The 22,077-nt window shown below is 45.9% G+C and overlaps 1 protein-coding gene across 1 annotated transcript; it reads right to left on the reverse strand.

Moving 5' to 3' along the window:
* Positions 1 to 8,151: 8,151 nt before the first annotated feature.
* Positions 8,152 to 9,194, reverse strand: LOC129406780 (long neurotoxin homolog TA-bm16-like). The gene is made up of 3 exons (XM_055145616.1): positions 9,087 to 9,194; positions 8,786 to 8,887; positions 8,152 to 8,390 (listed from the first exon to the last, which is right to left on the reverse strand). Exons 1-3 carry the CDS (start codon positions 9,148 to 9,150, stop codon positions 8,152 to 8,154), a joined length of 405 nt encoding a protein of 134 aa, XP_055001591.1. The 5' UTR covers positions 9,151 to 9,194.
* Positions 9,195 to 22,077: the final 12,883 nt, after the last annotated feature.

Here is a 22,077-nt window from a genome sequence, read left to right on the forward strand (position 1 = left end):
TTGTTCATGCTCCTTTAAAGTGGCAGAGACTTTTCATAAATTTGTCTTTTAGGCTCAGGAGTTTCCTTTCTGGTTGTTCAATCTCTCTTTTTAAAAAATGTTTTACTTTTAATTGAATTTTTAAAAAATTGAATCACAGTGAGATACCTAGTTACAAGGTTGTTCATATTGAGTTTGACTTATATAATGTTCCAATACCCATCCCTTCATTAGTGTACATTTCCCACTACCAATATTCAATCACTCTCTCCAATCTCAGTGTCTTCTTCACCAGTTCCCACTTATTCTCTCTGCCTACTCCAAATACCCACTCTAAGAGTTCATTGAAACTCTTGGCTTCCTAGAGAAAACCTTGGGAAGAGTCATTGATTTCAGAAGAACCTCTGGTCATGGATTTCAGGCAACCTTGTTAAAAAGATTCTCACATGCTAATGTCTAAGGACCCGATAGGAGTCAAACTCTGATCAGCAAACCCTTGGAGGCTCCTTGAAGTCCCTCTCTGGGGGAAATCATTGTCCCTGGTGCAGGAACATGCCCAGCGTCAGCTGAAGCATTCAGTTCACCCTTTGGGGAATAGCTGCAATATCCCTGCTTTAGATTTGCTTTTTAGATTTACTTTAGATTTCCTTTCCCCTGTTGATACCCTTTTTTTTTTTCAGTCATCCTAGGCTGGAGCGATAGCACAGCAGATAAGGTGTTTGCCTTGCATGTGGCATGACCCAGGTTCGATTCCTCCATCCCTCTCAGAGAGCCCGGCAAGCTACCAATAATATCCCGCCCGCATGGCAGAGCCTGGCAAGCTACCCGTGGCATATTCAATATGCCAAAAACAATAACAGCAAGTCTCGCAATGGAGATGTTACTGGTGCACGCTCGAGCAAAAAGATGAACAACGGGAGGACAGTGATACAGTGCTATTCACTCATCCTAAGATAAGGGTGGTTTGGAGGAAGAAAATAGGATTCTCTCCATCTGCGCAAGAAGGTTAGAGGATAGAATGACTTGCAGTATTTTAAGTTTTCCTGAAAGAAATTGGTGAGGGAGAGCTCAAAACTAGACTTCTTGTCAATGTACAGGGCTATCACATTCTTGCTGCTAAGAGCTGCTTTTGCAGGGATCTGTATTACAGGCTCTTCTCTGCTTCTGTCTGAATGAGTGACGGCTTGTGCAGCACCGTCTCTGCCCAGATGCCACCTTGCTACTCTACCTGCAGTCTTCCTGATGACACAGGGAGCTGGGATGAAGCTGTGATGGGCCCAAACCTGACATCAAAGGAGACAGGGATTCAAAGACAAAAGAAAGAAAATGATTTAGAAAGCAAACCCAAAGAAATTACAATTAGCCCCAGGTTGCTAAATCTCCATTAGCCTCCTACTGTGCTGCTGTTCTGTAGCCAACTTAGATAATCCAAAGACAATGTTTAAAAGCCATTTTAACTAAATTAGCAATCATGGAAAACCTTCGTGCATTCTATGTTTATCTGCACTTTCCCCTGAATGATCTCTGTCAAGGAATCACATGAAAAATTGAGGTCAAAGACAGATGAAGAGGGGGCGATGTTGAGCAGGACGCTTGCTGTTTGTTCCTGTGAATGAATGAGTTCTCACTTCCACCTATAAATTGAGTGACTGGGTTTGCTCAAGACAGTTTGGTTGTAGTTGTGATCATGACATAGTGATTGCTAACATCCCCTTTGACTTTTCATTTTCTTTCCTTTTGTTTGTTTTTTTGGACCACAACCCAACTGTGCTCAGAGTTTACTCCTGGCTCCTGGTTAAGGAACACTCCTGGTGGTATAAAGGGGGACCATAGGCAGTGTTGAGGATTTGAACCTAGGTTGGTCACACGCAAAACAAGTGTATAGCCCCTTTATTATTTCTTGGATTCCTCCCCATTGACTTTTTTTTTTTTTTTTGCTTTTGGTCTGAAGGACATACCTGGCTATGCTCAGGGCTTACTCTTGGTTCTGTGTTTAAGAATCTCTTCTGACAGTGCTCAGGGACCTACCTTCTGTCCTGTTGATCTGGTGCTCCTTCCCATTGATTCTTAACAGAGAATTGATTCTTAACAGATTTGGACTGAAAACCATAGGGCCACTCTCTCTCAATTCAAAGAAATCACAGAGCTCTCAAAAAGTGTAAGTGGTGATGTCAGAGTCAAACACAGAGTGATCCAGACTTGAAACCCAGCATCTTGAACCATGGAGCACCTCCTTAATGACATGCCTTGACCACAAGCCCTACAATTTGGTGTAACATACTAGAATCTTCAGGTCTTAACAAGAGCATTAGGCATATTGTAGACCATCAAAAAACCTTTCATTTTCTTTTGGAGGGCCTCCCTAGCATGATTGGGGGTCTCCAGGGCTACCCCTGTCAGTGCTAAAATATCCAGATGAAGCCAAGAATTAATCTCAGGATCCTCTAAATACCAGGATGCATTTCATCCCTTTAAGTGATCTTTTTGCTCCCCCCAAATTTTCACTTCTAAGAATGATGCTTGGGTTACATGGCCTTCAATTTCATACTTTTGCTTTGTTGGGAAAAGGCTGGAAGATATGTGTATCACTTTCACCTGCTTGTGCTTCTACTCCACAAATCATGGGGGTGGAAGGAAGTTTGCTAAGTTGTGCAGGGGTTTTCCTACTGATGTTCAAGATCACTCTTGCACTCAGAGTATCTACCTACTTAGGCGAAAACTGAAAACTGACAACCTGTAATATAAAGAAAATATTATGTTACTCCCATCCTATCTGTCCTATCTCATCCTAAACTCTCCTTGATCATGAATTTGACCATTTGATGATTATATGGCCCCAATCAAGTAACATACTTCCTGAACTGGATTATCCTATGTAAATGAAGTCAAGAGTTCCTGTTTCTGTTGAGACAACTACAATGAGACACAAGTACAGAGACAGGTGGACAAGATGTGTTTCCTTGCCTAGTTGGTCATCTTGTCTATAAATTAAGGAGCAGTTCCCAGCAGCTACCCATGGTTCAGATCCCCAGAAACAAGGCCTCCTTCTGCCTTTTCTAGCACTGACTTCTCCTTCTTTTAATCAGAGCATTCTTATTTTTTTTTGGAGAGTTAATAGGTTATGGGCTTCTGTTCCTTCATCTATAAACTATAACAAGAACAATTAGAGCATAAAAGACCCACCCTCAACCAGTTGGACTTTGTGCTAAAATTTTTTTTATTATTTCTATTTTTTTTATTTTTAATTAGTGAATCACCGTGAGGGTACAGTTACAGATTTATACATTATTGTGCTCATGTTTCCCCCATACAAAGTTCGAGAACCCATCCCTTCACCAGTGCCCATTCTCCACCACCAGTAAATGGTGTCACTATCCATCCTTGCCAGAAGGGGAAAATTCACTCTGCTTCTGAGTGATGCAAGTAGGACAATGCAGCTATGATCTCTCTGACCTGTGAAGTTCAAATTAATTAATTCACACACTGAGCCAATGCGTATTGACACCTCTTTGTCAGACCTCAGATGCCAAGTACTTCACGTATGTCTCTCATTTAATCCTCAGTACACATGGAATCTTATTGCTTGCTTTGCAAATGGAAAACTGTAGCCCATGGAGTTTCAGGGACTTACCAGCCCTGGGGAAAGTCGTGAGGTTAATTTTCCTATTTGGATCTGTCTTGTGATATGTAAGGGTTAAATTGCAGGTTTTGCTCTGCCCTCCCTATTCCCTTTGAATCAAGAAATGCCTTATCTTGATGTCTTGTATTGATGTGAAAATTAGAAACATAAGCAATAAGCAAAGCACAGGTAACCAAGGAGGAAGTCAGAGGTGGGAGCTCTGAGTGTCCCATTCTGGGAGTTGGGCAGAGGTAAATAGGTCATAAATCGTTAAGTTGATCAGAACAGAATGACCCCAGACAACCTGTTACCTAGGTGAGGCCACTAAAACAATTTAGGGGCCACTAAAACAATTAGAGCTTTATAAAATGTACAGAACCTAAAACAGAATATATCCAACACAAAGATTCTCAAGAACAAGGTTCCCCTCTAACCTGTGCCCCTTCTGACTCAGTGTACCTCAGTGTGTTGTGCTGAAGTAACCAATGAAAAAATTCCATTCTTGTGCCCTTCTTTTCTTTGTTTCAGCATTGTCACCATTGCCAGGAAAAATATAAAAAGTACTCTGTACCCCTGCTTGGTGCTACAATTTCAGGTGATTGTGTAGTAATGGTCTATCTTGATATTAAATAATTAAATCTTGCTTTCTTGCCTAAAGATGGTTTTGGTGTGATTAAATGAGTTCCTCTATGACAGTTTAACTCCAAAGCCTTCATTTTAATTGTTATGGCAATTGGCATCCCTGCCAGAGCTGGCAGAATGTTTTACTTAAGAGTGATTGCTTATTCTTTTACTCAGGCATCTATAGCAGCAATGAAAGGTTTTATGATCATGGGGCTGGGATGGGTGGGTACAGGCATCCTTGGTCTTATTTATCTAATGTGTCTTTCCTCCTTTTTGTTCTCTACTTTCTCTTCCTCCTTGTTCTGATGGTGATGGTGGTTAACTATTCCCTTTGGAAGGCACATCCCATTAGCCTATTCCATGGTTATTTGTTGCAGAACCAGCACCCTTGGCCACAGGGGATTTTCTGATCCAAACCCAGCCAACCAGAGTATTTTTTCTTTGACAAAATGGCTTGTTTGAAGATGTGAGCCCTTGACCTCAACAAGCCAAGTTGATGCCTGTCCATATCGTACATGCCCTGCAAAGAGAGATTTTCCAACCTAGCTCTGGAGTACTGAAGAATGCTGTAGGGAAAATTGGAAACTGGTAAAGGAAAGGTGTAATGATGGTGGGATTGGTGTTGGAATATTGAATGCCTGTAACAAATCGTTATGAAAAACTTTGTAAACCACAGTGTTTTTAATATATAGTGTAGGGGGAAATTTGCATATGTATATAGGCCTTACCTATTTTATGTAAATATTACAATTTATTAACAAAGAATTGCTTTAAAAGTTTTAGTAATGACAGGTGAGACATGATAATTACCATAATGAGATCCAAGTATAAAATAAAATTTAGTGTAGTATTGAAAAATTTAAAGAAATAAGCAAGAATGCTGGATGCAGCCATTCTCTCTTCTCAAACTGAGAAATCAGGGAGGCAGAGAGAATGAGAGTGGGCTTGCAGAGGAAAGCTGGGGCTGGCCTGGTTTGGAAATACCATTCAATTCAACCCTCCTTTTTTTCTATTCCCTCTGTCATTTATTATTTATCATAGAATGGCTAGCATGGAGGAAGTGTAGACACATCTAGACTTTGACTAAGGTATTTTTTTTTTATCATGGGCAGTATTTCCTTTGTCTTCCAAGGGTAAGTCATATTCACATTTATTTCTTCCCTCTGGTATCAATTGTGTCAAAGAGAGTCTCTGATTACCTGCCCATGTTCAGGAACTGAGTGGGTGATGGAGATGTGGCTCCAGGAGATGCTGGGTTCATGCCTGTAGGGGTAGGGCTGACTCCCAGTTATCACAAGTGTGGATTCTACCACTTGGGGTTCACTCAAACCAGAGACATGAGAGGTGGGTAGAGAAAGAGCTTTATGAGTAACATTTGGCAGGTTGGAACAAGGCAGATCCATGTTCTTCCAGCCATGATCCCATCTGACTGGTCACTAGGAGGGGCTTTTATAGGAAGGGACAGAGAACTGAGGGTAAGTACAAGTAGTGGAAAGCCATTAAGATTGAGGCCAAAAGGGCAGTCCATGGAAAGTTCCCGTTATAGAATGTTATGGTATAAAAGCCTCTCACTTTTGAGACTCAGGGCTGCTTGTTCCAAGAAGGCTGCCACTATGTCTGTGAGCTGGACAAGGGCCCTAGCTCGAACTAGCCAGACTAGCCAATAAAGACCCTTTGCTTATTGCATTGCAACTTGTCTTTGTGTGATTCCTCTGGGGAGATCTCAGCCCGGTTTAACATTTGAGGTATTGCATGAGTCTACTTCTGCCCAGTGTCTGCGAGTACAGGTATATGGATATGTGTGTGTATGTGTGCCTCTGTGTGTGTGTGTGTGTGTTTGTGCATGTGAGCCTGTGTGCAGCACCCATGAGAGTTTATTTATTAATTTCATTCTCTCACCCTTTCATTCCTTTTTATTGTCATTTCAGTGACTGGAGTTGAATGCACGCCTCGGGCTGTGGCTGTGAAGGTCACAGTTTTTAGCAATGGTGCCCACTGGGATTCACACAACAGGTGGTGGTGCTCACACAACTGGCTTCAGTGCTCACCGAAGCTTTCACTCCATTATTGTGGTAATTGCACACATGCTCACCAGTCACATAACTTATAGTTGTGGCACATACCACAACTATAAGGTCGCTGCAGTTCTCACACATGTGCTCACCAGAGGTTATATTTTCTGGCCTTGGTGTTTGCACGTCCTTTTTAGTGATGGTGCTCCCCAAGATTCGTAACCCTTTTATGGTATGTGCACACAACTGGCTGCAGTGTAGCCAAAAAACTCTCATGGTTCCTGAGATCACAGTCACAGAGCTGGCACCGGCATTAAGGGCAGAGCTGCTGTGTGTCTGTGGGACACTGGGGGTTTGAACTCATAACCACATGCATACAGGGCAGATTCTCTACCCCCTGTGCTCTTCCCCTGGACCTGGGCACATGTCTTTGTGAATGTGCTTTAGCATGTTGACCAGTCAGTGGAACTGGGCTGGGTATGAGGCATGTTGGAAACTAAACAGATGTGTGCTCGGCATCATGAACTGCTGCGAGCCAGGGGATGGCCCAAACATGGGGTGATGGGCAGAAATGGGTGGGTGGAGCAGATAGTCCAAGGGCACCATGGTGGAACTCTCAGGAGTTCATCACATTGGGGTGCCCAAAGCTCACCCTGGAGCCATGCATAGGCACCTGTATTTTTCATGTTTCACTGTGCAGACCAGCCACTAGCAAGACTGGTGAGTAGTCTATGCTATTGCAGCTCTCTGTCTTGGGGTGCAGTGAAGGCTCTGATGTTCTGAATGTAAGTTCCACCTGTCCCCCTGTGTTCTGTGATCCCCTCCCCCTTGTTTTGACATTGGGCAGCCAGATGAGGGTACAACAGGACCATGACCCTGGATCTCAGAGACACTGAGCCCCTCTGGAGAGCTGGACTCCAGCAGGCTCAGGACCCACGGATGCAGAGCCCAGACCCGGCCACTACTCCAATGCCTCGGCCCTGTGTCTAGGTGGCTGCCCCTAATCAGTGTCCTGTTTGACATGGCCCTGTCCCCGGTGCCATGGCTCAGCCCTTGCCTCTCCCTGGCTGCTGTTGGCTCAGGAGCAGAGTTAGTCTCCTAGTCCATGTGCATAGCCCTGGGCTAGAGCTCCAGATGTGCTTGGAGCTGGAGACTTCATCCAGGAGATTGGGGTCTGATTTCTGAGGCGGATCCTAGTCCCATAGGACTAGTGTCTCTACAGGGCGACCAGGATGCAGACGAAGGGGCGAGTGCATCAGGAGGCATAGAGAGCTGCCTGGGGGAGCTGGCAGTACCCGAATCTCAGACCCTACTCTGGGGTCAGTGTGTAGGTTCCCCAGGCTGCAGATCAGCCCCCCACCTGACCTCCCCACTGCCTTTCTCTCCCTGCTGTGGCTCCTTCCTCAAAAACATGTCCTGCCTCGCTTTGGGTGGTCTTTGAGAATGTCCTCCCACTGTACCCCTGCATCAGGGGTGGTTGTGGGGCCTCAGTCCTTCCACCCTGGCTCCAAGGCCAGAGACATCTGTGCTCTGCCTGGGCTGAGGGTAGGGGTGAGCCTTCCCCGCATCCCAGGACAGTAAGGGCAGCCCCCAGGACTTTGTGCAAGGTTCCCTGGCACTTCCTCTCCAGCCTTCAGTCCTCATGAGACAAGCCCCTCACCCACCATGGTGCCCAGCTTCCTCTACCCATACATGGAGCAATGACACCCAGGCAGCGGCTCCCACACGGGCACATGAGTTTTATTTTAAAACTGGAGGTAAAGGCAGGGTCTGTATGGCTATGGGCCTCCACTTGCTGGCCACTTCCTGGCTGAACGAGGGGCACCCTGTCCCCCCAACAAGGGGGAACTTTGGAGCCCTAATACATCATCCAGAACAGTTTCCTTGAGTCTCTTCCGTGCCTGTGTGGCTTGGCAGTCACAGAAAGTCTCCTAGGAGTGTGGCCAGCACTGGGACCAGGAGCATCATCCCCACAGTGGTGGCCCCCAGACCCGGGCTGGGAGCCCCGTTGCACAGGTCAGTGGTGCAGCAGTAGACATACGCCCCCAATTCCTGAATGATGCCTTGTTTCTTCTGGACGGGTAAAGGATTCTCACAGGATGGCAAACACATCTTTGTCACCATGGTGACCTTCTGGTTGAATTGTACTGTGGCACCTATCATGGAAAAAGCTGGGGTGGTGGTGCGCTCTGTGGTGGTGGGGGGAAGGCACATGGGCTGGCTCGGGTTGGCCGCCCCTCTGTCTCCATTCCGGCACCCATCCGGGGCTATAGGACCCTGGAGTAGCATCCCTGCCCATAGCGGGCAGCTGGGGTGACTGGACACTTGAGGTGATTGCTGGCATCTGGCTCGTCTACAGAAGCCACATATACAGGGTGATGCCCAGATAGCCCTTTCCACCTTGGTTTTTCAGAGAGCAAAATGAGCCCCCCTCCCCCATCACCACGCACGCGCACATACACACACCCCTTCCCTAGGCAGGAAGCAGTGTCTCCGCCTCCCCCTCCAGTCTCCGGTGCCACATCCCACCTTTCCAGCACAGTTCACTTACTTGCTCTCACTAGACTGCAGGCTTTCATGTGGGGGGCACATTGTTCCGGGTTTGAGCACGTGTCCGCCAGGGCAGAGCAGTTGTGACATTTCAAGGCCCAGACTAGAGGGGTGAGGGGTGGGAACAACATGAGAAAAAGACTCAGGCTCCAGCCCACAGCCAGGAAGGAGCCTGGACTCGGCACCCAGAGCCAGGAGAGACATGGCTGGAAGCTGCTCTGGTGCTGGGGGGTTGGGAGGATGGAGTTGCATCTGGGAAGGCCACCACAGCCCCTCTGCATCCCCTCTGCCCCCCGACTCACCTCCGTCCAGGCACTGAAGGGCGAGCAGCAGCAGCGGCAGCACCGCACTCTTCATCCTGCCCATCAATCAGCCTGGGGGACCAGCGAGTGCCGGATTCAGGTCTTAAGTAGCTGCCAGCTGGCTCCTCCCTCCCTTTATCTAACAGTCCCTACCCATCCCTCCTGCTACCTCACCCAGGTTCAGAGTCGCCCTGCCCATGCCACCCAAGATCAAAAGAGTACTTGGCAGGCTTCTCCTGCTTTTCACCAAGGGAGAGAAACAATGTCCCAGAACTTGGTACTTTCTACACACAGCACAGGGTTGGTACCGGCTTGGGTGGCCCCTAAATCACAACCTGTACTACAGTGAGATCCCTGGGACTGGCAGGAAAAACAGAGCTGGAGAACTTTCCCCCAGAGCACTTTTCTTTGGGTTTGTTGCTATTGGCGCTGCTCTGGAGCTGCTGGTGGCAAGGTGCAACGCAGGGAACTGAATCTGGGCCTGCTTTGCTTTATTTTATATTTTGTGGAGGGTGCTCCAAGCAATCGTGCTCAGGGGTCAATTCAAGGTGAGGGCCCTGCTCTGTGCTGCTAGACAACACATTTCTTTCCAAACAGCCAGAATTGATTCGCCAGCTTGCAGCAAAAGGTCCCATCTGATGTGGGAACGGTGACAGTGGGTCTCTGTGCTGGTCCAGAGTTCCCAGGTTCTTCAATATTTTCAAGAATGAAAATGTTGAAAGTAGGAGGGATAAGAAGAAAACCTCCCAAGCTGGGGAGGAACTTAGCATAAGACTAAGTTAAGTGTGGCTTGGTTTGTGGGTTTGTGGGTGTTTTAAAATAGGAAAACAGGATCTTTGTGTTACTTATCAAGTGACAAGAATGTTAATAATAAATGTGAGCACTGATTTTTTTACAGCTAAAGTTTATTTTATTTTTATAAAATTGTTCGCAATATTTCATTGCATTTAATATTCAAACACCAATCCCTCCACCAATGCACTTTCCCACCACCATTTTTTAATGTTTCCACCCCAAATCCCAAACTGTGCCCCTCCCAAAGCAGAACCAAAACAATTAATTTTGTATTGATTGTTATGAGTAATTCACTAAAAATGGTCCAATATCGTTTCCTTAGAGAAAACTGTGTGAAGATTGTTGAATTTCATCCTGCATTGCCAACATATTTATTACAATCTAATGTTGTGTGCTTCTCTGGTACACCAGTGGTGTAGAGTATGAGAGGTCCAATAATTCTGAAATGTAGAATACTGTTATACAGCAGATTCACTCATGGGTGAGGCTTATCTTGTTCTCTTTCAGGATCTTATTTTCTGAGTCTCTAGATCACGGCTGTTGATGAGATTTTTATGGCACCAGGGGCAGTTGTAAGTATTATACAGGGTAGTCTGGCTAGTTTCTGGTCTTTTGGATTCTCTATTTGGCCATGGTCTTGCTTATTATCCTTTGTCTCTTAGTATCCATGAGCCTAATTTATTAGAAAGAGCCCAGGAATTTGCAGGAATATTAGCAGTATAGCATGGGGGCAGTCCAAAATGGCACTGCTCAGAGCAGCTGAGCAACTGTCAGGCCAGGGGAAATGGAGGCTTCCTCTTCCAGTGTCCCAGACAGAGAACCTCACCTTGGGGGTGCCTGCTTGGATAAGGGGCCCGGCCCAATATTGGCCCCATTAGTTCCAGTTGTCCACACCTCATCAGCTGGCAGGCAGTGGAGCGGGATGGTGGGCCTGTAGTAGTGGAGGGAGCCGCCTATTTCCACCTAACTCCGCAAAGTTTACAACTGTGAGCCGAGGAGGGGCAGGGCAGTGAGGTGGGGATGGAATTGGGTGACATGACTTGATGCCCTTAAGCTCCAGGTGACTCTTTTGTGGTTCAAGCTCAGCAGAAACATGTGTGGGTGAGGTCTCATCTCCCTTCTTTTTGGTTCGTTCCCCAGGGCGTTGTATCAGACACCATCAAATACAACAAGATGTACAGGCTACAGAGGCACGTGGATCCTGATCTGAACAGAGGACCTCCTGCAGGTTGGCCAGTTGGAAGACGTGAAGGACAGAGCTTTGGGCCATGACTGCCTCACTCCTTTTCCAGGCACTGAGGCCCAATTCCAGGAATTAATTAGGAAGTCTGTGCTGCTGTATGTTCCCTCACTAATAAGGTGGTCAGGCTGTGGCTGTTTCTTGAAAAGCAGGTGAACATGGTCACACCCAAGATCTTGGTGATAGATCTTGTGAAAGACAATGGGGCTCTGTTAATGTCTGTCAGGTAGGAAGAGGTGAACTGAGGATCAGAGGAGCTAGAAGGCAGTTGTAGCCGGCCTGGATGACACGACTGACCCTGTGTGAGACTATTGTGACTGGCATTGTTGATGTGATTGGTGTGACTGGTAACAACATGCCAGTAGGTTGGAATATGGTAGACAGATTTGCTCACTGCCACCATCCTGTCCACAAGCTAAGTAGAAGGGATTATTGTTTTAAATGAAGTAACTGTAATTTACAGATATTCATAGTTGAGTTTGAATTTTAGGCATACTATGCTCTAGCTCACAGTCTTATCCAACTTTCTTCCATAAGTGTGTCCAGGTTCCCTCCCAGGACCCCGTCAAATGACAGAGAAGCTAGGCTGCACTGCAGACCCCTGGGGGCAGAATGAATCATAAACTTCTTTCCTGGGCTGGTCTTATCTGCAAACCTAAGCAAGGAAGAGACTTAGGTGGAGGAAAAGGTAGCAAGATAAGTAGCCTTTGGGGTGTGGGCTTGCCCTATCTATACTGATCTTTGGCCCATTTTCATTTCCAACTGTCAGTTCTTCCCTCCATTTCTGTGGAAGTTGGGGTTCAATCAAAACTTCACACTTTCTGCTGAAATAGCCCACTGTTATCCTTCTCCTAGGGGTTCTTGCACAAGGGGGACCTGCCAGGGGCTTCTGAGCTCCCTAAAGCTATAGTAGCAGCCCCAGAACTTTGTTCCAGGGGCCCAGAAAGGTGGGTTGGAGATGACAGGCCACCCAGTGCCCTTGCCCTGGACAGCGCTATGTGTGTAGAGCAATTGGTCACCTCCTGTCCAGTCCATTCCATTTCTGCAAGACCCCCTCACCATCATCATACAGGTGCCTGACTCCCACAACCCCCAAAGAAGAGCAACAGCACCCAGAAAGCATCACCATACAGTGGTACCAGACAGTGGTACCTGAATGGCACATGAGCTTTATTCCAGGGCTTGCGTCCATCTGGCATCAGCCCTCTGATTGCTGTCATTCTCTGGCTAAGGGAGAGTCTCCCTCCACCTGCCCTATACAGTTTGCGGGAGCCTTGGAGCCTGAGAGCACTCTTGAGGGAGTTTCCCTGAGGTTTCTCCATGCCCACGTGTCTCAATGGTGAAAAAAATTGCCCCAGGAGGGCAGCCAACACTGGAGGAAGCCTTTAGGCTGTGGGCTTGCCTTATCTATACTGATCTTTGGCCCAGTTTCCATTTCCTGCTATCAGTTCTTTCCTCCATTTCTATGGAAGTTGGGGTTCAATCAAAACTTCATACTTTTCGCGGAAATAGCCCACTGTTATCCTTCTCCTGGGGGTTCTTGCACAGGGGAAGCTTCTTTTCTGTGAGGCATTTCCTTTTGAAGCCAGTCCTTTTGGTCCCCACCATCAGGCAGTCAAAGAAACGGTGTGGCCACAGATCTGGACATTTCCTGCTGAACAGAGTCATGGTGGGTTCAGGAAAATTTAATGGATAACTGTCTCGCCAAGTCCTCTGTTCTTAGGAACATCCTTCCTGGTTTCCCTAATTCCTGATGGTACTTTGTTCCTTTGTTCCCCACTTATTTCTCTTTTTGTTTCCCTAAACAGGCAGGATATTGTCCCAAGGATGATTGTTGGAAACCCCATGTTTGTCTTGGATTCACCCACCACACCTCCACGACACGCAGAGCATTAAACTCACCCCTCCTTCGAACTACCCACTTCAACCCACCCCCACAACACCACCTCTGTGTCCTGTGCAGCTACCCTGCTTGCCTCTCTAGCTGCCTGTGTTGGGATGTCTCCTGTGGTGGGTTAATCATGTTTCCCTGACCCTTTTGTTTGCAGGGACACAAATCCTTTCAGAGGGGACTGAGGTGTCCTTTCATGTGCAGAACTTGGGTGGAAGAATGGAAGGAAACTCTGTCCATTCAGATAGAGCAGCCTTCTCCACTAACAGTGTTAGGGTTTCCTGCTCCCCTCTTTAGCCCATGCAATGACCCTCAGACCCCATCCTGGCACTCAAGTGTAGGCTGGGGCCCCGCCTGCCCTCTCCCACCCAGCCGGCCATCTCCTGAAGGCAGGTCTTGCCTTGCTTCCCACAGTCTTTGGGACTTTGACCCCCAGTCTTTGACCCCCAGATTCACCCTTCTCAGGGGCAAGAGATACCTGACTGTGGCCTGGGGCTGTGACCCAGGGCAGAGGGGTCAGCTCTGCTCTGGGCTTCCAGCGAGCTATCTGAACAGTGGACAAGACTTTGATCCTGGGCATGGGTAGATGGAGGCTGACAGGCTATCTGATGCCCTTGCCGGGGGCCATCCTGTCCATGTAGGGCCACTCAGTACTTTCTGTAGCCCTTTCGTCGCTCCAGACCCCAGTTTGTTGCCCAGCACCCCTCACCAGCAGAAAGGAACATCAACACCAAGAGAGCAGCTCCCAGATGGGTGAACGAATTTTATTTTAGAGCTGGGGGTGAGGACAGGCCAGACCCATCTGGCATCAGTAGACTTCTTGTTACTACATGACTGGGAGAGGGGCACCCTGTACCCCACACAAGTCAGGGGAGACTCAGAACCTGAGTACTCCACTGGAGGCAGCTTTCGGAGACTCCTTTATGCTCCTGAGGCTCAACAGTCAGAGGAAGTCCCCCAGGAGTGTGGCCAGCACCGGGGCCAGGAGCATCATCCCTACCGTGGCAGCCCCCAGCCCCCGGCCCGGTGCCGCATTGCACAGGTCAGTGCTGCAGCAAAAGGTATGAGTGCGAAGTTCCACGATGCCAAAGAATTGCTTCTGGCTTTCCGGAGCTTGACTAAGATACTCGCAGTTTTGCACACAACTCTTCACCACTTGTGTCTCTCTGGTCACTGTTTGGCTCTGTATGACGGCAGCTGTCATGGGAAAAGACACAGTGTTGGTGTCCTGGCGGGAGGCTCACCTGACCAGGCCCAGGGTGGACCCCTCCTGGGACTCAGTCCTGTCCCTAATCTGTGCCCTGTGATGCCCTGTGTCTTTGCCCCCAGCGTCAGGAGTGTCTGCATGTCCTCAACCACCCCTACAGTTCTGAGCAGGGTGCTGGGCTGTAGGGCCCTGGAGGAGCATCCCTGCCCACAGTGGTCACCTAGAGTAACTGGACACTTGGAGTGATGCTGGCATCTAGTTCACCACAGAAGCCATTTGTAGGGAGGTTCCCAGGGACCACTTTTCCATTTCATTTCTCATAGAGTAATGGAAGGCTCTGCTTTCCTTGGCAGAAAGTATTGCCTCTCCCCTCCCCACCCCCCGCACTTCCTGCCCCACACCGGACCTCTGCAGACTCTTGGCAACTCCTGGAGCAGGTCACTTACTCTGTTTCAGATTAAGGCAGGCTTTCATATCGGCGGCACATTCTGTTGGGCCAGTGCATGTTTCAGCGTTCGCAGTGCAGCTGTGACATCTCAGGGCCCAGACTAGAGGGGTGGAGAGAAACACAAAACAGGAGATTCAGGCCCCACCTGACAGCCAGAAAGGAGTCTGGACTCGGCACCCAGAGCCAGGAGAGACATGGCTGGAAGCTGCTCTGGTGCTGGTGGGTTGGGAGGAGTTGCATCTGGGAAGGCCCACCACAGCCCCTCTGCGTACCTTCTGCGCCCACCCCGTCCCCGCCACCCGACTCACCTCCGTCCAGGCACTGAAGGGCAAGCAGCAGCAGTGGCACCAGGGACCTCATCCTGCCCAACAGTCAGACCTGGAGATCAGGGATTGCGGGATTGCGGGACTCAGGCCTTAAATAGTCACCAGCTGGCCCCTCCCTCTCTTCCTGTAACGGTTCCCAGCCACCCCAACTGTCACCTGCCCCTTGCTGGCCTCATCCAGGTTCTGAGGCTCTCAGAAATCAAGATCAGAAGGGAGGGGCACTTGGCAGTTTTACCCCCAAGATTCCCACCCACTGGAAATGGGCCGTGGCTGGGACTGAATCATTGCCCTGAGGTGGGGGGAGGGGCCCTGAGCTCAGGCCAGCTCCATGCAGGGTCTTCGAAGTCTCCTCTGATCCCCACCTCGGGTGAGGGTGCTGGGAACTCACACTGGTTGAGTGAGATCCCTGCTTCCAGGTGACCTTAAAGCAGGATCTTCCCCTACCAGGAATTTCCTTTCATAATGACTCTGAGGAGTTCTGTTCTAGGGTTACTCCAAGCTCAGTGCTTAGTGTTTTGTGGTGCTCAAAGAACCAAATGGTGCTGAGGACAGAACTTGGGTCTGGGTAGGCAAAGTGTGTGCATAAACTCTGTAAGCCAGCCCTTCCCCCAGGGCTCATGATGGCCCCTTTTATTTGACTTTCCTGAACCCAGATGTCTGGGATAGAACTTGGCACAATAGAAGCAGGTTGCTCTCATGGAGTTCTGGGACCAGGTACCAGCTGCCAGTGTGGGTAGTCTGTTGGGTCTCGGGAAAGGGTGTCTGAAGGGTCCAGCTTTGAGACTGAGATGCAGAGCAGCCGTCCAAGCCTGTGGGATTAGGAGACCATTCATAACCATTCATAACAGTGCCTTGAGACAGGGTGGAATGGGAAGAGGTCACCGTGATCCAGACGTGTGGACTTCAGCCCTCTGAAGGGGCAGAAGGCTTGGGGGAGCTGAGTCTAGACACCCACAGTTGGTTCAGAGTGTGAGTGTGACTACTTCAGGGGACCCTGGGTTGTGGTTTGGCCCAGTTGGTATGTCCCAGGCAGCAGCCACAGGGCTGATGACAGAGTCTGAGCTCCTAGCTGGCCTTCTCTGCCAGGCGATAGGGTAGCATGGTTTTAAGTTTACTGAGACCTCTCCATTCTGTTTTCCATAGGGATTAAATCAGACAACATTCCCATTAGCAGTGGATGAGAATTCCATTTCACCACATCCCTGCCAACACAGATTGTTCCCATTATTTTTGATATGTGCCATCCTCAACAGTGTGAGATGGTATCTCATTATTGTCTTGACTTGGCATTTCCCTAAGAAAATGTGGTTTCCCTAAGAATAAGTTTGAATTTCCCTAATAATACGTGATAGTAAGCATTGTTTCATGTGCCTATTAGTCATCGATTGGTCTTCCTCAGAGAAATCTCTGTAAATTTTTTCCCTATTTTTTGATGAGGTATTTGGGCTTTTTGGTTATTTATATTTGTGAGTACTTTATAGATCCTAGATATAAACCCTTTATTTGATGAATTGACTCAAAATATTTTCTCCCTTTCAGCTGACTTTTAGTTTTAGACTGAGTTTCTTTTGCCATGCAGAAGCTTTCATTTGATGTCGTTCTGTTTGTTTATTTTTGATACTATTACTTTTGTCTGTGGCATTGTATCATTAGAGACTCCTTTGAGGTCCAGATCTTGGGGCATTTTGCCTATATTTTTCTTTATGTGTTTTATAGGTTCCAGTCTGATCTACATGTCTTTGACCCAATTTGAATAGACTTTTGTGTGAGGTTTTAGATATGCATCCAATTTTAAAGTTTTACACATGTTTAGCCGGTTTTGCTAAGAGCATCACATACTCTTAGCACCTTTATCAAAAATTAGCTGACCAGGGGCTGGAGCAATAGCACAGTGGATAGGGAATTTGCCTTGCACATGGCCAACCTGGGTTTGATTCTTTTTTTTTTTTTTATCACTTTGGCTATATAGTATAGTTTCAAAATAGGTCATTAGATACTCCCGAGTTTCTAATTTTTCAGTATGATTTTGGCTACTCAGGATATTTTATGATTCCATACAAACCTTGAAGAATATAGTATGGATTTAGGTATGGATGGCATTGAATCTATATAGTTAAAATTGTCGTTTTGACAATCTTTATTTTTTTTAAAAAAATTTATTTTATTCTTCAAGTAGTGAATCACCATGAGGGTACAGATACAGATTCACACACTTTTTCTAGCTTGTTTTTCCCTCATACAATGTTCACAAACACAATCATCCAACAGTGCCCAATCTCCACCACCAATAAACCCAGTATCCCTCCCACTCCCCAATCCCATCTCCCCCCCACCCCACCTTGCCTCTGTGGCAGGGCATTCCCTTTTGATCTCTCTATCTCCAATATTACAAGCCACAACACTCAATTGGAGACCATATTTATTCTTCAATCCAAGAGCAAAAAATATTTTCCCATTTTCTTAGGACTGTTATTTATTTTTTAAGTGGTTAGAAGTTTTCATTGTATAGGTCACCCACTTATTTTGTTAAGTCGATTCCTTGGTACTTGAGGTTCTTGGACAATGTTTTGAATGGTACAGATACTTCGACCACTTTCTCCTCTGATTCATTATTTGCATATAAGAACATCACTGATTTCTGTGTATTTTTTTTTAGCTGGTCACTTTATTGAATTGGTTTATTGTTTCTAGCAGTTTTTTTTTGTGTGTAGAATTCTTTTGGGTCTTCTATGTATAACATCATGTCATCTGCAAATAGAGATAATTTGATTCATTCTTTTCCAATTTTGACCTTTTTGATTTCCTTTTCTTGCCTGATTGCTGTTGCTAGGATTTCTGATACAATTTAGAACAAGAGAAGAGACAGTGGATATCCTTGCCTTGTAGCTGATATCTGTGGCAGTGCTTTCAGTTTTTCACCATTACTAATAATATTTTCTGAGGAATTGTTATAGATAGTCTTTACTATCTTGAGAAAGGTTATTTCCCCTGCTATTTTGTGGAGGACTTTTTATTTTTAAATCATAAATGGATTTTGGATCTTGTTAATAGCTTTCTCTTCATGGATTGAAAGGGTCATATGATTTTTATATTTTCTTTTTCTGATGTGGTGTATCATGTTAATTGCTTCTTTATATTGAACCATCCTTGCATTCCTGGGGATAAACCCCTCTGGATTGTGGTCTATGCTTTTTTTAGAAGTGCTGTCAGATTGTTTTACTAAAGTTTCCTGAGAATTTTTTTCCTAATGTATGTGAGGGAATTGGTCTGAAGTTTTCTTTTGTAGTAATGTCTCTCTCTGCTTTGGGTATCAGTGTAATGTTAGCTATGTACAAGGCATAGAAAGGCTTCCTATTTCTTTGATATTTGGAGGATCTTAAGGATCAGTGGAAGAAATTGTTCTCTGAAGGTTTGATAAAACTCACCGATAAACCTGACTGGTCCTAGGACTTTTGTTTTGGGGGAGATTCTTGTTATTATTTCAACTTCCTTTCTTGTGATTTACCTGTTTAGGTTTTCTGTTTCCTTTCAATTTTGGGAGATTGCATGTTTTTAAGAATATGTTCATTTTTTCTAGGTTCTCCAACTTTACAGAATAGAGTTGTTCATACTAATATCTCGTGATGTCTGTTTTAATCTCTCCCCTTTCGCTTCTGATCCTATTTATTTATCCTATTAGTCCTTTTTTGCTACGAGTTTACCTCTAAGTATGGCTTTTACTGTCCCATATGTTTTGGTAACATTTTTTCTTATTATGCTTAGCCTCAAGGACGTTTTTATCCCTTATTTGATTTTTTTTGATGCAGCTGTTATTTAGTAGCATGATGTTCAGTCTCATAATGTTAGAGTTTTTACACATCTTCTTTTTATGAATAAGTTCTATCTCTGTGGTATTGTGATCTGATAGGGTAATTTTTATAATGTTTTTATGTTTGTAAATTTATGTAGGATTGTCTTATGGCTAATATGTGATATATCCTGGAAAATATTCCAAGTATTTAGCTTTTGAGGATGTAAGGCCCTGTATTTATCCACTAGTACCAGCTTTTCTAGTTCTTCATTTAGTGCTCTTATGCCTTTACTTTCATTCTGTCTATTTGCTCTGTCCAGTGCTGACAGTAAAGTGTTGAAATCCCTCCCTAATTTTGTGATTCCATCCATGTGTTTCTTTAGGTTTGTGAACAAAAATCTTATAGACTTTGTGATCCTACATTTGGTGTATATATACATATATACATATATATATATTTATAGTTAGGGGGGGCTGGAGCAATAGCACAGTGGGTAGGGCGTTTGCCTTGCACGCGGCCGACCCGGGTTTGATTCCCAGCATCCCATATGGTCCCCTGAGCACTGCCAGGAGTAACTCCTGAGTGCAAAGCCCAGAGGTAACCCCTAGCATTGCCGGGTGTGACTCAAAATGCAAAAATAAAAAAGAATTGTTTTAAAAGTTTTAGTAATGACATGTGAGACATGATAATTATCGTAATGAGATCCAAGTATAAAATAAAATTTAGTGTAGTATTGAAAAATTTAAAGAAATAAGCAAGAATACTGGATGCACCCATTCTCTCTTCTCAAACTGAGAAATCAGAGAGAATGAGAATTGGCTTGCAGAGGAAAGCTGGGGCTGGCCTGGTTTGGAAATACCATTCAATTCAAGCCTCCTTTTTTTCTATTCCCTCTGTCATTTATTATTTATCATAGAATGGCTAGCATGGAGGAAGTGTAGACACATCTAGACTTTGACTAAGGTATTTTTTTTTGTCATGGGCATTATTTCCTTTGTCTTCCAAGGGTAAGTCATATTCTCATTTATTTCTTCCCTCTGGTATCAATTGTGTCAAAGAGAGTCTCTGATTACCTGCCCATGTTCAGGAACTGAGTGGGTGCTGGAGATGTGGCTCCAGGAGACGCTGGGTTCACGCCTGTAGGGGTAGGGCTGACCCCCAGTTATCACAAGTGTGGATTCTACCACTTGGGGTTCATTCAAACCAGAGACATAAGAGGTGGATAGAGAAAGAGCTTTATGAGTAACATTTGGCAGGTTGGAACAAGGCAGATCCATGTTCTTCCAGCCATGATCCCATCTGACTGGTCACTAGGAGGGGCTTTTATAGGAAGGGACAGAGAACTGAGGGTAAGTACAAGTAGTGGAAAGCCACTCAGATTGTGGCCAAAAGGGCGGTCCATGGAAAGTTCCCGTTATAGAATGTTATGGTATAAAAGCCTTTCACTTTTGAGACTCAGGGCTGCTTGTTCCAAGAAGGCTGCCACTATGTCTGTGAGCTGGACAAGGGCCCTAGCTCGAACTAGCCGAACTAGCCAATAAAGACCCTTTGCTTATTGCATTGCAATTTGTCTTCGTGTGATTCCTCTGGGGATATCTCGGCCCGGTTTCACATTTTAGGTATTGCATGAGTCGACTTGTGCCCAGTGTCTGCGAATACAGGTATATGGATATGTGTGTGTGTGTGTCTGCATGTGAGCCTGTGTGCAGCATCCATGAAAGTTTATTTATTAATTTTGTTCTCTCACCCTTTCATTTCTTTTTGTTATTTGACTGGAGTTGAATGCACGCCTCGGGCTGTGGCTGTGATGGTCACAGTTTTTAGCAATGGTGCCCACTGGGATTCACACAACAGGTGGTGGTGCTCACACAACTGGCTTCAGTGCTCACCGAAGTTTTTACTCCATTATTGTGGTAATTGCACACATGCTCACCAGTCACATAACATACATGGGGCACATACCACAACTATAATATCACTGCAGTTCTTCATCCTGCCCATCAATCAGCCTGGGGGACCAGCAAGTGCGGGATTCAGGTCTTAAGTAGCTGCCAGCTGGCCCCTCCCTCCCTTTCTCTAACAGTCCCTACCCATCCCTCCTGCTACCTCACCCAGGTTCAGAGTCGCCCTGCCCATGCCACCCAAGATCAGAAGAGTACTTGGCAGGCTTCTCCTGCTTTTCATCAAGGGAGAGAAACAATGTCCCTGAACTTGGTACTTTCTACACACAGCACAGGGTTGGTACCGGCTTGGGTGGCCCCTAAATCACAACCTGTACTACAGTGAGATCCCTGGGACTGGCAGGAAAAACAGAGCTGGAGAACTTTCCCCCAGAGCACTTTTCTTTGGGTTTGTTGCTATTGGCACTGCTCTGGAGCTGCTGGTGGCAAGGTGCAATGCAGGGAACTGAATCTGGGCCTGCTTTGCTTTATTTTATATTTTGTGGAGGGTGCTCCAAGCAATCGTGCTCAGGGGTCAATTCAGGGTGAGGGCCCTGCTCTGTGCTGCTGGACAACACATTTCTTTCCAAACAGCCAGAATGGATTCGCCAGCTTGCAGCAAAAGGTCCCATCTGATGTGGGAAATGTGACAGCGGGTCTCTGTGCTGGTCCAGAGTTCCCAGGTTCTTCAATATTTTCAAGAATGAAAATGTTGAAAGTAGGAGGGATAAGAAGAAAACCTCCCAAGCTGGGGAGGAACTTAGCATAAGACTAAGTTAAGTGTGGCTTGGTTTGTGGGTTTGTGGGTGTTTTAAAATAGGAAAACAGGATCTTTGTGTTACTTATCAAGTGACAAGAATGTTAATAATAAATGTGAGCACTGATTTTTTTACAGCTAAAGTTTATTTTATTTTTATAAAATTGTTCCCAATATTTCATTGCATTTAATATTCAAACACCAATCCCTCCACCAATGCACTTTCCCACCACCATTTTTTAATGTTTCCACCCCAGATCCCAAACTGTGCCCCCCCAAAGCAGAACCGAAACAATTAATTTTGTATTGCTTATTATGAGTAATCCACTAAAAATGGTCCAATAATGTTTCCTTAGAGAAAACTGTGTGAAGATTGTTGAATTTCATCCTGCATTGCCAACATATTTATTACAATCTAATGTTGTGTGCTTCTCTTAGTACACCAGTGGTATAGAGTATAAGAGGTCCAATAATTCTGAAATTTAGAATACTGTTATACAGAAGATTCACTCATGGGTGAGGCTTATCTTGTTCTCTTTCTGGATCTTAATTTCTGAGTCTAGATCACGGCTGTGGATGAGATTTTTATGGCACCA

Source organism: Sorex araneus, chromosome 8, assembly GCF_027595985.1.
Source record: "Sorex araneus isolate mSorAra2 chromosome 8, mSorAra2.pri, whole genome shotgun sequence".
Classification (NCBI taxonomy): domain Eukaryota; kingdom Metazoa; phylum Chordata; class Mammalia; order Eulipotyphla; family Soricidae; genus Sorex; species Sorex araneus.